Source organism: Saccostrea echinata, unplaced genomic scaffold (assembly GCF_033153115.1).
Source record: "Saccostrea echinata isolate AGI-Se365-2 ecotype Australia unplaced genomic scaffold, CSIRO_AGI_Sech_v1 ptg000057l, whole genome shotgun sequence".
Lineage (NCBI taxonomy): Eukaryota > Metazoa > Mollusca > Bivalvia > Ostreida > Ostreidae > Saccostrea > Saccostrea echinata.
In genome coordinates this window covers 822,900-840,060 of record NW_026889806.1, presented here as the reverse complement: position 1 = coordinate 840,060, position 17,161 = coordinate 822,900, and the positions used below count along the sequence as shown (strand labels likewise).

General features: G+C 34.5%; 1 protein-coding gene across 2 annotated transcripts in view; it reads left to right on the top strand.

Annotated features, from left to right (window-relative positions):
* Nucleotides 1-2,193: 2,193 nt before the first annotated feature.
* LOC133174136 (rho GTPase-activating protein 7-like) overlaps nucleotides 2,194-17,161 on the top strand; it is a 55,456-nt gene continuing 40,488 nt past the window's right edge. Inside the window, exons 1-2 of one of the 2 annotated variants that reach the window (XM_061309189.1) lie at nucleotides 2,194-2,318; nucleotides 12,074-13,447. In XM_061309189.1, coding sequence (XP_061165173.1) covers nucleotides 2,223-2,318; nucleotides 12,074-13,447 — 1,470 coding nt within the window. In that variant the 5' untranslated portion in view covers nucleotides 2,194-2,222. Of the gene's footprint in view, nucleotides 2,319-12,073; nucleotides 13,448-16,024; nucleotides 16,120-17,161 lie in introns of those variants that run through there. The other variant, XM_061309190.1, reaches the window with a different exon arrangement.

Below are 17,161 nucleotides of genomic sequence, written 5' to 3'. Positions count from 1 at the left end.
GTAATACCAGTGCTGACTAAATAGAAGTGAAGGTCCACAAAGTATCAAAGAAGCAACTCTCTAATGGTGCTAAATATTTTCTTTGGAGATCATTATAGCTGTTTGATAAGGTCAAGGTAGGAGTTTACGAGGCTGGCCCCCAGAACGTCTTGATTTACCTGTGCATGCATGGATGGTACTGTCAGATGAATTCACTAGATGTGCTTTATATGGAGTGAATCTGACAAAAACCTGGAATTTTAAACACGGTGAGAGACAGGAAAGTAAGGAGATGATTTTTTTTCCATTCCGCGAGAAATTGATGTCCTAGCTAGCTGCCATCTTTTTCTAACAATGTGTGGATTTAAATAAGTTAATTTTTGTTTTTCTTTTTTATTATGAAACAGTGACACTGACGGGATTTTATGGTGAAGAGTTTAACTGTAAGTTCATGGTTGTGTATCATAGTCAGTTTGTAAAGGAAATTCAATGACTGTAGATTTTAAAGTGATATTGCTGATTACAACATGTGAGTGGGGCAGACACACCTGTACAGGTAACTGGATGGTAGGGACAGGGGAACGGACAACACCAGCATCAGGTGACATGGATTGTCAGAAATGGGGACCTTTCCTTTTATATGACACACTCTTGGGATCAAATTAACATATTTAACTGTGTGTGTGTTTTAAACATTGAATAGAAAATCCATCTTCACAATACAAGTATCATTTTTCATGCCCTTTCTTGCAAAGAGAAGGATAATATGAATCTACATATGAGAATACCTGTGTGAAAAAAATATTTTGGGAGTGTGACCTACATCTACTTGACTTGAAGTTTGGACAGTCTGAGAGTTTGGTTATCATAAAATTGGACTGCTATAAATTATTCATGAGCTTCGTTCTTATGCTGTGAAGAGGAAGTACACACTCCCCCTTGTTAGTACTTGACAATTCTAAATTGTAGTTGATCATACCTAAGGTAGATAGGAGGTCAAGTCCTGAGATACACACATGCTGAGAAGAGCCGTATAGTTTTTCTACAGGTATAATAACGAACCAATAATGTGTTGTGTCATACAGCTATATTTGGAGGAACATTTCCAAGGATTATAAATCGGTGACTAAATAGTTTCATAATTTATAATGACATTGGAGCAAATATAACTACCATGGACCTCTAAATGACAGATTTTTTCAACACCTGAGAAATTATTCAGTTGTTTATAAATTGTGCTCCAACATTTCACATGAGTAAAAGCCTAACGTAAAAGTCTATGAAGGGTCTTCATTAATCTGGTCCCTGTCTGCTACATCTGCTTCATTTAAAGGTATATTGGACATGAGACAAGAGACTGATTCCCTGTAACTGATATATATTGATCCTCATTACCAGCTGTTAATCCACCAGAAGAACCATTGACTTACAGGCTAGGGTTTCAGCAGCGGTCCAGGCAATAGATAAAGTATTGATGAGAGGTATTTTATAATGAAACAGAGCTACATTGTGTAATAAAACCCATTACTCCAATCAATTTGTTCAATGATTGATGAAGGGAAAACCTTATATGTGCTGAATGTGATTGTTTGAGAAGCCAGGAAAGGAGGTCCTTCCATTCACCAAGGACACTGTCCTCCAGACTAATGCAGCCATACAGCGGGAATCCAGGAGTATATTTCTCAATACACTCTTGTTTCATCCAAGGATTAAATTAAGTTGTGTTTCCATATTTCGTATCTGGCAACTTTTCAGTGTTTGTGACTGTCACTCCTATTGAATTCTTCAAATTATTTCATGACCAGAAAAAAAAATTGTATGGCAAATTCTGCATACCGATTGCTTTATTGAATTAGCATATATGAGCCAAAGTAAACCAAATGTTGTAAATTTATGTCCAGAGCTGAGAGTCATTTGCATATTATGCATAATATTGTCTTCAGTTTCTCTTTTGTAACGTTATATCTGTATGCTGTGTAAGTGCTCGGTGAGGGATTAATCTAGATTTCCTTACGTTGTGCATTGTGACAATGACAAGAGATTTCATCATTAGACTTGCGGTTACAGATGGACTAAACTATTTCTGCACCATTAAACTTTATATTGAGTGAACACTTTTTCCAATCTTTGTAGAAGGATGTTATTGGGATGGTATACAAGCTGTCTATAAGGATGTGATATAGTGAACTTATAAGTGGATCATACTTTACAGTGTTTATTACGGTTAGTCTTATAGGAGCATTATGGATTGGTCTAATTGTAAGGTGCGATATCGCGACACCTCCCGATTGGTGTTTCAGGAGTTACAAGAGAGACATCTGGTGGGGAGAAATTCTATGGTAGGTTTTTGCAGTCAATTGGTAACAGAAAGATTGTCTACAATAATTGGGCTTTCACAAAATATTTCTTATATGAAGTTATCTTTTAATATGGCTAGTGTTAAAATATTGCTCCTCAACAAAGGTGGACAAAATTTGCATTAGTTGCAGTGTTTTTAATTAGAGATTAGGGAAGAGAGACATCATTAATACCTGTATTATAAAATGTATTAGGATCTATTTTGGGTCTGGAATTCAGGTATTCCATTCCAACTTAAGGGATAAATGTTTGCAAGGTTCAACAACTTTTAAGATAAATACTAACATTAAGAAACTCTTAGTTTTCCTTATGAATGACATTCAAGTGCTATTTAAAGAAAAGAAACCCTAATAAGTGTAAGACAAGATTTTTTTTAAATAGTGCATTTGTCTTGTAGAAATTAACATTCACAAAAATAGGCTTGGCAGACAGTGAAATATCATATGACAGATTTATGACACAAGTTCTTCTCCTGGATTTAATATTCATTGAGATTTCATATTTGTACTGAACACAACTTAGGTTAATGTCTCTGCAGCTTGATATGATGGTTGTTTTTGTACAAGATTGAGCATAAACCTTCAACATTAACTGTTTTTTATTAATGATTATAGGTTACACAAAATTTGGTGTAAACAGTTAACAACCCTTGTTAATATTGACAAACATTGTGCATCCTTGTAGAAGTGACATAATCAATTATGTAAAAACCCTCAGTACTGATTTCCTTTCAGGACTTTGGCCTGCTGATCATGACAAGATTAATTCTACAGACATTTGTAACACAGCTGACATTGATACCTTGAATGAAACAAATCATTAACTCTGTAAGAATCTTCACACAGACACCTGCTAGACAAAACAAATTCCTACTTACTGCTTCACAGAGTGTCAGTTTATATACTGTATATATGTAATATTGAGGAGGGGCACCTGCTAGGTTATATTCTTTGGTCAATGCCTGCTATCTTGACACATGGCTACTAATTTTTTGGAGGGGGTAATTTTTTTGTGGGTATTAAGCTGTCAGTGGAAGGAAGCTGCAGGTGTTTAACAGATACACATCTCCTGAAATCATTAAAAGGTGTTGATGGAATTATTCAAGGCAGCCTGCACGTAATGGGGAGTATTGTATTGATAAATGATGATCTTTAACTTAAAAAAACCTTGAGAAAATTGCCACTGTTTCTTCAGTATGGCATCATTGTAATAAAATTTGTTTTACCTGAAGCACAAGGCCTCACTAGATTTTAGGGTATTAAAAGGTTCGTGATCCAAGATTTTTATGTGTGGAAAAGTGTCATATTGTCAACTTTGCTTCTTCAGAACGAGAACAAAGGCTGTATAGTCAGTGACTGAGAACTATAACTAGGCTTAATTTGATCAAATTTTCATCCATTATTTCCCATGATGCCCTCTGGCCACTCTGTAAAAACCGCTTTCACCTGAGACAAATTGACCACACTTGTTCTTGTTGACACTCACAGTGGGGGACGAGCCATTTCTCTATTGTTTGTTGTAACTTTCATCATGGCCTTATAATGGGGAGTGCGGAGATGCTACACAGTGCTAGTAGAGGGAGTCTCATAGGAAATTTAAATGGTCTGTGGTTAGTTCTTGTTCAGGGTAGCAGCGTTTTTAATGCGGTGATGGGTGGGACATTTACTGCCTTAATTACACACCTCAGTTCTTGTGGTCAAGATTTCAGATATCAAACTTGTCATCACAAAGAAAACCAAACTTTTATTGATTAGCTGTGTAATTTTATAAGCTCCAAGTCAAAAAAGAAAAGAAGCACCTTGGTATGTTTTAAAATGAGGATAATAAAATTTATTCCAGCTTTAAATTATCAATTGAATGCATAGAAAATTATTCTTGTTTGAATTTTAATCATATTACCATAACCTCTATGAGGCAAAGAGATGTTCATTAAATTTTGACATTTTTAATATAAGGATTTGTAAAGGATGTGAAATATTAAAAAAATCTACAGTTCGAACCCTAACTTTAGGGTTAAGGGAAGTACACTTGTAGACATCTACTGGTCATTGACCAACAATCATATTGAAGAGCTAGCTGCAGATACTTCAGTTTAACTTCAGATTCTGAAATTAGAAAACTGAGTGGAAATTTGAACTCTTATTTTGACCTGTTGGGGACAAATACAAAATTTATCATACAGGCTTAATCCTTTGATGATAAATCTACATACATGTCTTTCTTTAATGTAGGGGGGTCCCTCATCTCTCAGTTAAAGCTCTCCTCAAACCACAAGTGGACACATTAAAGTCCCTGAAGGAGACACAACATTGTGCTGGCTTACTAATATTTAGGTAGGGGGTCGTTTGAGAACTGTGTGATAGGTTTTATTTCTTATTTATATATACTTTACAGTAAACACTGAACATTGGAGTGAATCAGTGTGAAAATATTGTGTCTTGGGTCATTTACTGTCAAAGAAGTCGCCAAACATAGCAAGATTAGAATACTACTGAAGAAAATAAGAAAAAAACATTTTTGGAATGTTTGTAAGGGTTTCTGGGTTCATTTCTTTGTATGGACGTAAAATAAATTGGTAAACATTTGAAGTAGGGACCATAATCAATCTCCAGTCATTGGATTAATATCCAGAGAAAAATTTGTTTACAGACTTATATTTTGGTACCTAAATTCTGTTTTCTTTTTGAATGTCTGTCTTTATACATGTATTGACTTATGTGTATTTTAGTAAATGTATGTGGCCTTGGGGGTCCCAGAAAGAATCTTTATTCCTCAATGCTTAACCACACACTGTCAACATGGTCAATGTATCTTTGGAATTTTTGGTTTCTTAAAAGAATCCAGTATTGGATTAACTCTTTTTTCTATCTTTTAAAGACTAGGGTTGGGAAACAACTAGGATTGTACATTTACATTTAGGATGTTCATTTTTGTCTGCATTAGGTAAATAAATCTAGATATTGTGTGAATTGGATCAACCCTTCCTCTGCTTTAGGAGGCTGGATTACTATCTTCTAATTTTATCGCTGGATTATACAATCTTTATCATATTAAGCTAAGTATTACATATAGATGTATAAGTAATTATTATTGGATGTGAGATTAGCTACATTTGCCCTGGTTCACCAGGTCAGTAACAATTTGATGCTGAATTAATATTACAGACTTTACTCTAGCTCTTTAATGAAGTATGTAGCTAATTAATTCTGGGGAAAATTGTAAAGATATTATTAACTTATTTGTGTTAACTTTATTTGTGTATTTCTGTGTTTTTTTTCTGGAACAGAAAACAGTTTTACTCCAAATCCAACTATTTTGTATGGATTTGGCTAGCTTACTGCCAATCCAGCTGTTTTGTATGGATTTGGCCTTACTGCCAATCCAGCTGTTTTGTATGGATTTGGCCTTAGTGCTGCCAGAATTTCAAATAAGAAACATTGACTACATCTCCTCCCTTTCCCATAAAATTGGCTAATTTATGTTTGCTCCTTTACTTTTTTTCTATTTTTTTTTTATCATATCTTTGTGTTCTTTAGATCTACGAGCTTTTTGTTTTGGTAAAGATGAGATTTAAAGTTTAGGCTTTCTGTCATCTTGATTATAAAGGTCAAGCAGATATGATTTAATTGGTTTCTTCACAATCATCCATTGCAGTTGACTTATTAGATATCAATATTTTTTCTATATATCTACTATTAAAAATTTATTTGAAAGCTTATATGAAACTTTCAAATCTGTAACTGTATTATAAAATCTAAATTCTTAAAAACTGCATGTTTTATATTTAAAATGTTTAAAGTTCTCTCTTTATATATATATGCCAATTCATGACACTAAATCTTATGAAAGGGGTATACATAGAATTGGACCTAAGTTTACAAGCTGGTGTTTAGGTATTTCCAATATATGTTTAGTCTATGGCAGTTTTCCGGTGACATTAAATTTGTCTAGACTGGGTGATAATTCCTTTTTATCACTAGTTCATTGCCTCTTAATTATGTACATGTATTAGACTGGTAGCCATTGGCCTTGCTTGATTAACTACCATTAAGAGTTTTATAGCTAAAGCAATCTAATTAAAATTAGATGTTCTGAATCCGCTATCGCTTCTCAAACATCTAACAACAGCCCATTCGGGGTCACGTCACAGCGACCTTTCGATTACCCAATGAAATCGCCGTCGTCGAAATCTTGGCTCATAGTTCGGATGCGTTTCTTTTTTTTACTGCCAAACCTAAACGCCCGAGAGGTTTCGTAGTAAACAAAATATGCATGGTAAAGACCGTGCTATATATGAATGTGACTTGCGGGATATATAGTAGTTTGTGCATTTTCGTTTGCGTTATTCAGGTAAGAATGTCAGATTGGCGGACTATACGTTCAATTTATACCAAAATTACTTTAATTCAACGTAAGACAGTCTACTGAGCATCAATAATATAGAGATGTAGCCGTGGAACTAATTTTAGAATTGAATACAGAAGGTTGAATCTGATTGGCCAAATTTTTATGTTTATTCATAATCGAAAGGTCGCTCTGACGTGACCCCGAATGGGATGTTGTTAGATGTTTGAGAAGCGATAGCGGATTTGGAACATCTAATTTTAATTAGATTGATAGCTAAAGCATCATTAAATCAGGTTTAAACAGATTAAAGAAAATACATAAGGTTACACGCTTGTTACACTTTAAAACATAGAACTTTGTTTGAATCTTGGTAAATTTTATCCTGTTTTGTCACTGTAGGAGAATTTTGTTTCTCCTTGCCAATATTTTATTTTGATGGAAGTATTGTTACATTCCAGTATATGTAAAACATTTCTTCTGTTTAATGTGCATGTTTTTATATTTTTGTTTGTTTGTTTAACATCCCTTCCATATTGAGACAGCACCCTTGCTGGTGGAGAGCTGCAAATTTAGTCCTGTAATCAGCACTTACAGCCTTTGGGCAGTGAGGGAACTTTTATGTGCCAGCAGCTACTGTGACATGGGACCTCGATTTATAAATATGGTCTCATCCGAAGGACCAGACTCCACGTCCCACAGTGGGATTTGAACCTGGAAGTAAGGATCAACTCCTTACTCCGCAACTCTAGAGCTAACGCCCTATTCCACTGCACCATGCGGGGGACTTTTTCTGTTTTTGAATGTATTTATTTCATGATAAGCTAACTTAAACTTTAGGGTGATTTCTCAACAAATAAGCTGAAGGGCTGAATTACATTTAATTCTCACAAAACCTGTCCCTGAAGCACAATTACATAGGAACACCTACACCAGTACTAATGACAAAATGAGCCACTGATACCTATAACACATGATGATGCTGTTAGGTTAGATGACTTTGTATGTAGTTTGATTAGTACAGTTACCTTAGCCCTCGGTACATTTAGTACAATTTATATTGTGAAGTACATGTATAAACCAAACAGATGAGTTACAACACAGAATCCCCAAATAATGGAAAAGTAATCCCCCTCCTGCAGATAGGATTTGACAGTAAATGACTCTGTATAAATTAATTACACCATAAGCTTATTTAGACAAGGTAAAAAAACTGCCCTGTAAAGGTTATGTGTATCTCTGAAGTCTGATTTTATCTTTGTGGTCACTTCTCTGTAGTACATTGTCCGTAGAATTTGTCCAGTCATTGGATGACCACCTGTCCAGGTACAGAAAAACACTACAGGGTTATTTTCTTTTCATTGATGAGGTTTGAAGACCACATTTACACAATTAATGGCATTGATCATGTCCCATCTGTCCAGCCCCCAATACTGGACACAGTCAACACTATAAGTCTGCTATGCCCTAATGTACACTGCTTGTCCCCAGTTTTTGACCTTCGTCATCAGTGGAGTACCTGTACTGTGATCATTATGAGGTGAAGGATTTTTCATTAGAGACACAAAGACAATCAATGTCATTTATTTTAACCTTGTTCAAGGTTCATCATATGAACTTTTCACAATCCATCAATCACTGTCCTCTAAGATCATCTTATTTTTCTACTGTTGTCAGTTATTTGTCAAGTAAAGCAATGAAACCATGAAGCAGGAAAGGGTCCTCATGTGGTTTAGAATTAAATACTCCCTTAGCAAAACTGAACCCTCTCTCTCTCTCTCTTTCAGTTCAAAACACCCTAAACTAGAACTCAGGTCTTTTCTGGTAGTTTACATTTTTTGATTGATTTTCTCTACAATATGGTATAAAATGAAGTACCATTCAGAATTTACGTTGAAGTATTCTGCATGTGTAAAATGCAGATATACTGGCTGAAAATATAAATAATCTGAAAAGAATGATTTATAAGAAATGTTTTGAAATTCCTCAGCCATTTTCTACATAATCTTTGTAGAAAAAAAAAATGGATATAAATAAGAAATTTTCAGAAATGAAAGTGAAAAATTGTTTATTAAAATTAATACTGCAAAAATTCTTTGTTAATAGGGGAGTCTGTAGAGAAGATGTGTTTTATTTCAAATATCTTTTCCCCCATATTTCCTCTGTTTTTTTTTTGTTTTTTTTTTTAAATTATTTTAGATGCCAAAATAAAAGAATGTTAGTAAAAATAGAGAACATACATTTATCGAAACTTTAAAAACTGCATTCTTGAATATATCTTGAAAAATATGCCATAATGTACATTAACTTAAGAACTTCAGGAAACGGTATTATGCTTGACGCAGTGGTCATAGAGGTTCTTTCTAGAGAGTAAGGAGTTAATTCATATGTCACTGGTTCAAATCCTACTGCATCATGTGGAAACCGATCCTTCAGATGAGACTGTATAAACCAAGGTCCCATGTCACAGTAGGTGCTGGCATGAAAAAAATCCCTCACTGCTCAATGACTGTAAGTGCCGAGTACAGATCTAAATTTGCAATCCTCCATCAGCAGCTGATGGCATCCTAATATCATGAATGAAAGATTCTCAAACGAATATGATTCAAACATAAGGAATGATATGTAGGAATTTGATCTAGAAATGGAAGTCTAAATTACTAAATATGCTAATTGCATGTTGTTGAATTAAGTTAATCAGGAGCTACAGGTGATAATTACACTAAAGGACTGATTGTATGTTTCTATTTTTAGCAGTGTTAAACTGTTTATTAACTTAGTTTATTTATATCTAACCTGTCAGCCCTGCTGCACATTTTTTCCAGTGATTAGAATTTATAAACAGATTCTGGGTGTGTGCTGCTGTAAGATGATTAAGGATCAAGGCCAATTCAGCTTTTAGTGTACTCAGTTTATGTAAACCATTTTAGATTACTTGTTTATTAATATTCATCGGCTTCTCTTGTTGTGTCTGTTACCTTTTGAGTGCATGAATAATATACAAAGGGAGGAAAGAAAGCAATCAAGGGAGTGGATTAAAAATTAATTTGGGGGGGAACAATATACTAATAAACAGGTGAACAGAGGTAACCTGATGGACTGGTAAGGTCTGGTGGAATGTCATAACCTTAGTGTTCTGTTTCCAGGTAAAAATGAAGTTCTGGTCTTTGATTTGTTGATTAAGTTGTTTTTCATATGGTGGTATGTTGACTTGTCTTATTGAAAAAACACTTTGGCAGCAGTGATTGTTTTATTTTCTCTGAAAATCAACACAGAAGCCCATCATTGGGTCATTAGGATCAGGAAATTAGAGTCAGCAGGGGAAAGTAAAGACATTCCTATAGTATAGCTCAGATTCCAAGGGGTGGAGCCCTTATCAGCCACCTAAATATTATGTTGAGGTGTATAAGAAACTGTGTGACTTAACATTTGGTCCTGCAGGAAAATAATTGGTCCTATTATTATGCAGGCAATTCCTTGTAATGTTGATTCAAGTTTGTTTAAATCATGTTAAATTATGGGGTAAATGTTTGTCATAAAAATGTGCAGGAAAAAATGCAAAAGAAAATTTTAAAGAGGATAGCTGATCAAAAGCATGCAAAGATCCCAATCCAGTATAGATTATTGTCTTGCTCTTTTCATGGCCCCTAGAGCAAGAATTGGTTTGTTTTACATAGGAATTTGAAGGGAAATCCATAAAATCTTATTCTTGAGAACATCATAGTTGTGGGAGAAAGGCTAGGGTAAGTTTTTTTTTCACTTTAGGGAGTGAAAAATTTACAGATGAATATGGCGAAGTGAATGAACTCTCTCAGTACCAAAAAAAGATACAATTTGTAAACTTTTGGTCAGTCAATATGTATATAGCTTAGCGATAAGAATTCCTGATACTAAAAACCTTTGCATCTAGTGTAAGGTCAATGTAAGTTAAGATACACATTGATTACTCTTTGTAGTCAGGAAGAAAATTTTGTTTAGGTGAGCATTGTACCTTTTTTATTTTTATTTTTTATTCTATGCCCATGTAATCGAAGATTCAGGGGTATATAGTTTTTTTGCCCTGTCCGTCTGTTTGTCTGCAAAAACTTTAACATTGCCAATAACTTTTGATTGGTTGGAGCTATGGCTTTCATATTTCACATGTGTATTCCTTGTGACAAGACTTTCTATGGGTACCAACATATTTGACCTCTTGACCTTGGAGTTTGACCCACTTTTGCAAAAATTTATCCAACTTTTGAACAGTTGGTGCTAGGGCTCTCGTATTTCACTTGTGTATTCATCGTGACAAGACCTTTCCATGAGTGTAAATATTTTTGACCTTGACCTTAGAGTTTGACCCACTTCTAAAAAACTTTAACCTTGGCCATAACTTTTGAACAGTTAATACTTCACAGGTATATTCCTTGTGAAAAGGCCTTCTTTGGGATACCAACAATTTTGACCTTTTGACCTTGACCTTGGAATTTTACCTACTTTTGAAAAACTTAAACCTTCACCATTACTCTTAAACAATTGGTGCTAGGGCATTTATATTTTGCATGTGTATAGGACCTATACTATAGGTTATGACAAGGTCTTCACCTGCATACCATTAATTTTGACCCCTTGACCTTGAAGTTTGACCCACATTTAGAAAATATTAGCCTTGACCTTAACTTTTTGAATTCTTGGTTCTTGGGCTTTCATATTTACCAGTTATATCAATTGACACATGTTCTTTCTTTGGGTAACAACATTTTTAATCTCTTGACATTGGAGTCTGAATTGCATTTGAGAAACTTTTATCTTTACTATAAGCTGCCATATGGGAGCATCAGTGTTTCACAAACACATCTTGTTTTTATTTTATTTTTTTTGAGATTGCTTTCTTTAGCTCTTTAGCAGGACATGTATCCAGTCTCTATCTAAGATGATAAATGGGTCCATTCCAATTTTTATATCACTCCATTAAGTGACACATTTTGTCCTTTTTATGCTATACTTTCCTTGTAAGTACAACCCATTAAAGTAAACATATTTGTTGTAAGGTGTAACATGGCAGTTTAGATTAGATATTGATATGGTGTATTTGAGTTGGTTATCAGTTACTTCTATCACCTTGTTATTTCTGCTTGGATCAACAAGGCCGTGATTATTATCATATACAGGGATTCAAATTGTACTTATGTTATGAAAACACAAGTCAATGAAACAAAAATAACTTGTACTCCTTATGATAAACATACACTAATATAGCAAATAATACAAAAATATCTGTTCCAAATATGGTACTCAATCAACCAAAAGTGTATTTAGTAGGATGAGTACCGTAAGAGTTGCTGCCCTTTGAATGTTAAATGTGACAATTTTAGATCTGTTTTTAACATAACTATTTTTATATTTTTTTCAGAAGTTTTTTGAGTTTGAACTGCAGCCTTCAGTCTCTGAGAATGATGACAGAAACAGTTGTAATTCCAGCAAGGACCTAGTGGACGGTACCCATACCTCCTTAAATCCTCTCCCACAGGTAAACGGGGAGAGCTGTGTCCCTACCACACCAAATTTTCTCCCATCAGTTGACAGGAGTGAACACCTCATTCAACAGACTCTTAAAGAACACAAGGCTCTTCACAGATCCAACACAACACCAGATCTTCCACAGCATCATCTGAAGATACGACGTAGCGTTAGTGTCAGTGGTTATTATCCAGAGGAAAATTCTAATTTCTACAATGAGAATAAAAGTTTAAATCCAAGAAATGAAAATGCGAATGCAAGTCAGACATTAAGCAAATCACAACCAAAGTCAACCCCTAGTCCTCGTCATAGACGAAGCTTGTCTACTACATCTGTTCAGACTTCATTTGATGAAAACAGTAATCCTTTTGAAGATATTGAAGTGACAAGTAGGTCTAGTAAACATGTTTCACAGGGAACTAACACTACAGACTCCCTAGAACGGCCAAGGAAACGAAACAAAAGTGGTGGAGATGTGGCAAGCAAAGCCCCAGCTAAGAAACCTATAAACTTCCCAGAAAAGTTAGTCAGAGGAAAAAGGATGGGGACATATATCTATGATCAGTCACCAGAAATGCAGGTTTTGGTGGCATCCACAAGTCCTGTTTTGTTTCGCAGGAAACCTTCTGCTAAAGGTAGAAATCGCCCCAGATTGCCAGCCAATGAGATTTATTGTAATAATGCACAGAACATGATCAACAACATGGATACTGTTGAAATGGAGATGGAATTAAAAAGACAGGAAGATGCATTTCTAAAAAAGGATGTGTCACAAACTTGGCATGGATCAACGGCCAATAAATGGAAGATTTTGTATGCCCCAGTTGCAGAGCAACTGAATAACAGACATATTGAAAATGGCTATCAAACACTTCCTTCAAAAACATCACTTCTAGATGAGATGCACAAGAAATACTGTGCTTACCAGTATAAGAATAAGAATTTCATAAATGTTGATATGAATGGAACACTTCCTCCTAAATTCCAGTCAAGCCCCCCTCCTCCTGATCGCATGAAATCTCGCTCTTGGCTTCTTCAGCATTACACAATACCCTTACCAGTGTCCTCCTCCTCCTCCTCCCCAGACAGTCCGGAGGAAAATAAAAAATTAGGGAACAAGAAGACTAGTCCTTCTCCCAAAGAACAAGACTCTGGGAAAGAGACTGTGGAACAGGCATCCAGTCCTAGTGAAGAGGAAAAAGATGGTCAAGAACCAGTCAAACAGCAAGGAGAACCAGTCCAGATGAGAAAAAAGACTCCAGTTACAGTAAGTCCTTTAACATTTATTAACTTTATTCATAAGACAAGATATAAGGCTAAGCTCCCTTAATGGCCCCGGGTTTGGAATGTTTTTAAGACTGGAACAATAATTCATTAATTTATAAAATGGCAAGCTTGTGCTTTATGTTTTACAAGCTAGGTAAAATATTTCAAATTTCACCTAATTTCATCAGAATTAAGGAAATTTGGTAATTTAAAATGTTCTTATTTGTAACTCTTTTGTGGCCTCCTTGTATGATTTAAATCAAAATCAATGCTGGTTATAAAAAAGTATCATTTCAAGTTTTTAATGACAAACTATCACAATTTTAACTGTTTTGATTTTTATATCAAATAAGCTAGGGGCCAAATCTGGCTGTTAAATTACAACACCTTATCCTTTTATTAATGAGCAAAAACAAAAGAAATTTCAAGAACAAATATTTTGCATTGAATTTTAATTTTCTTTTTTCAATGATTCTATGAATCAATAAATTAATCATGGGAGTAGAATAGAGAATATGATACAAATATACCCAAAAGCATCAGCATTGCTGTCAGCATCCCAAGACAAAGTTTTTTTTTTTTTTTTAAGCAGGTCCATTTCTCAAGTAACCAGAATCTCAAATACCACCTTGCATCCAGACAATGCATCTATCTAGTATCAGCAGACTTTGTTGATGAATATAGATTTTGTAGGAAGAAGGAAAGGCAACTCTTACATGCCACTTGCAAGCATGGAAAATAGCATGCAAAGGGAGATAAATATAGTGGTTTTCTGATCCTCGCTACCCTATGTAAGCATTTAATATTGGGGAGCAGAGTACCCTTGGTGGCAAAGTATGATTTCATGGTTTCATAGTTTCTTATAACCGTGAGATTAACAGAATGTTATTAAATGAATTGAAATCTGATAAACTATCCAAATGAATTAGGATTTATCCCATTAGTTATCAGTTTGATCAAATGATACGACTCTTGATAACCTTTGATTAAATTTCCAACTTGTACTTTTTATAACACGGCATGACAGATGTGTTACAATGTCATGCATTTTTAAATTTGATTTTCTGGAGGAATTTGGAATGCCTGTGGTCTGATACAAGACTGAATCAGCTGATATTCTAAACTGGTTTACTGGCAAGAAGTTAAACGCTATTATTCTTTGTTTTTGATGTTGGTTTTTCTGCAGCATTTGTTTGCATGTTAAAGTGCTCTTTCATTTGAAGTGGGTGTTAATGTTCACATTTGTAATCTTGTGTGATTTGTTTGGGAGGTATCATGTATTAGAAGAATAATTGTGAATGGAAGCCTTTGGACCCCACACAGAATGTATTTTATAGAGACTTCAGTCTGTTCTGTAGTGAGATTGTTTAATGTTAGAGAGAACAAGGGAAGTCCTATCCATATCTGATTCATGTTAAATGTAGCTATTTTAAAAAGCTAATTTTGATAATTTTGTTGATAAGAAGTAGTAAATTTACCACCATTTAAACTATAATGTTAAACTGTATGATAAATTGCATGAACTTATACCGTCATCAGGTTTCTGTAGAAGAGCAGGTACCCTTTATATTAAGAAAACAGCAGTATTCGAGGATTACTGATGATCATTTTATTTTTTAGAATATACATTTTTAATGGGGGGATTTAAAGGGGATAAAATACGTAAGAGTTTGAGGTTGTGCAGTACATGATAGGATAAAGTGGATGTCATTGGTGAATATTTTATGGAGGTTAAAGGTCAGTTTACAAAGATTAAATCATTAACCATGCAGTTGTATAAGTGCCTTCTTTAAATCCCTAATCTCTTAGTATTAATAAATAATCAGAGAAAACTACTGTAAAATAACGTGTAAGAAATTTGTATGTGTATTAGATGATGGATTAAGGTTTTCGAGATTATTTCTCACAAAGCTTGTTTAATTATCTTGAAGTTCTTGAGAGTTTTGGAAATAGAAAGCCCAATGGTCTGATATTGACTGAAGGACAATAGGCCAAAACAAGGCATTATTAGGGTATTGTTATGTGGTGAACTGTTTAGACCTGGCAGATTTAGAAGATTAGCAGTTTAAAAAGTCTGTTTGCCTGATAGACAAAGCTTTATGGTCTTTAATCAGGAGAGGCAGCCGGATTGCAGTGGTGTGTGGTCACTGACTCCAGCGTTAAAAACGATTTAAACCAATCATTGGGCTTAGCACATCTGATTGAGATATAAGGCTTTATCTTTACATACACATAATTGGCAAATTTAGTTTCTTGTGAAAACAGTGAATAGCATAAGCAAATATTCACTCTGCAGAATTTGGCAGAATATCCCATGTTTTGTTTGCTTCAGTCAGCAAAACAGTTTGACATAGAACCAGTAGATATTTCTTTGACCCAAGATTTGGTACATTGGTCAACAGCAAGTTTCTTTTTAGAAGGTCCAGATAGATTTTGGACCATAATCATGGAGGTATAGGAATTTATCAATATTCTGGTACAGTTCACAGAGTAAAAGGGAAGCGATCCCTTATTTACCTGTGTTATCATGCGATATGAAAGCCCATTTAACTTGGACAGATTGTGAATTGTGAATCCAGCATTTAAGAGGAATAATCATTTATAATGGCAGAACTCTGTTACTTTTTCAAATCTCTGACCATGCTTTATGAACCTGCTCGCAAGAAATTCCAGGTAAGGCAAAAGCTATGTATTCAAGTACCATATGTGTAAATGTGGACATTTTCTTTTAAGATTCTTAATATAAATTATTTTTAAGATGCACTTTTAAAGAAATATATGATTGCAGTGCTGAGGTCCCGTGAGAACTAACAATTTCCCAGATCGTTGTTTGGTAATCATATAAAAATATGGCTAATGTTATTACTTTAGAGTGCAGATGTGAAATAAAGTAATTTTTCAGGATGATAAAATCAACCCGGAGCCATCAAAGAAAAATCCTGCTTTACTAAATAATCATATAAATGTTCCACTGGTAGACTCAGATGCTCTTAAAATTATTACGATTATTACTGCAGTACTTTGTTTTCACTTTCAGAGGAAACCGTTACCATGTAGTTTGATTATAGTCACTTGTAAATAATGTATTGCATTAAAGTATTGTAAAAGCACCAAAAGTACACTGCTAATGATTCAATAATCATCCAATTATTCTTTTTTAACAGCATTCTATTTTGGTGTTTGTATATACATATACTACTGTTAGTCTATAAACCCTGGCAGGTCTTGTTTGTGTTTTTACTGTATACTGTTATGTTAGTACCACTCCAAGACAGGTAGTTGACCCTGATGTTTTGAATTGTACGAGTCAAGATCAACACGTTTTATCCAAACAGACTGTAATATTAACACCCCACTGTACGTAAATCTGTCATGAGCCGGCTCTGTATTCAGGGGAGACAAGTACGTCATAGAACAGGACCTACCCTAGATTAGTAAATTTTTAAGTAACAAATTAGTAGAGTCTCTCTCTCTATCTTATATTGGAAGAAAGTGGAATAACATTTTTTTAGCTATTATTAAAGTTTGAAAGTGCTATTTAAGTGTGAAGAGATATGAAAATAACACCCAAATAATGGGTCAAGAATAAGTACATGTACTTGTGTCTTAATTGACATAACAATGCTGCTATTAAGAGGGTGTTTTAACCTTACATAGAGGGTAAATATTGAACTAAAGCATTGTCAGGGTTTGTAGGGGGTGGACATATGTATGA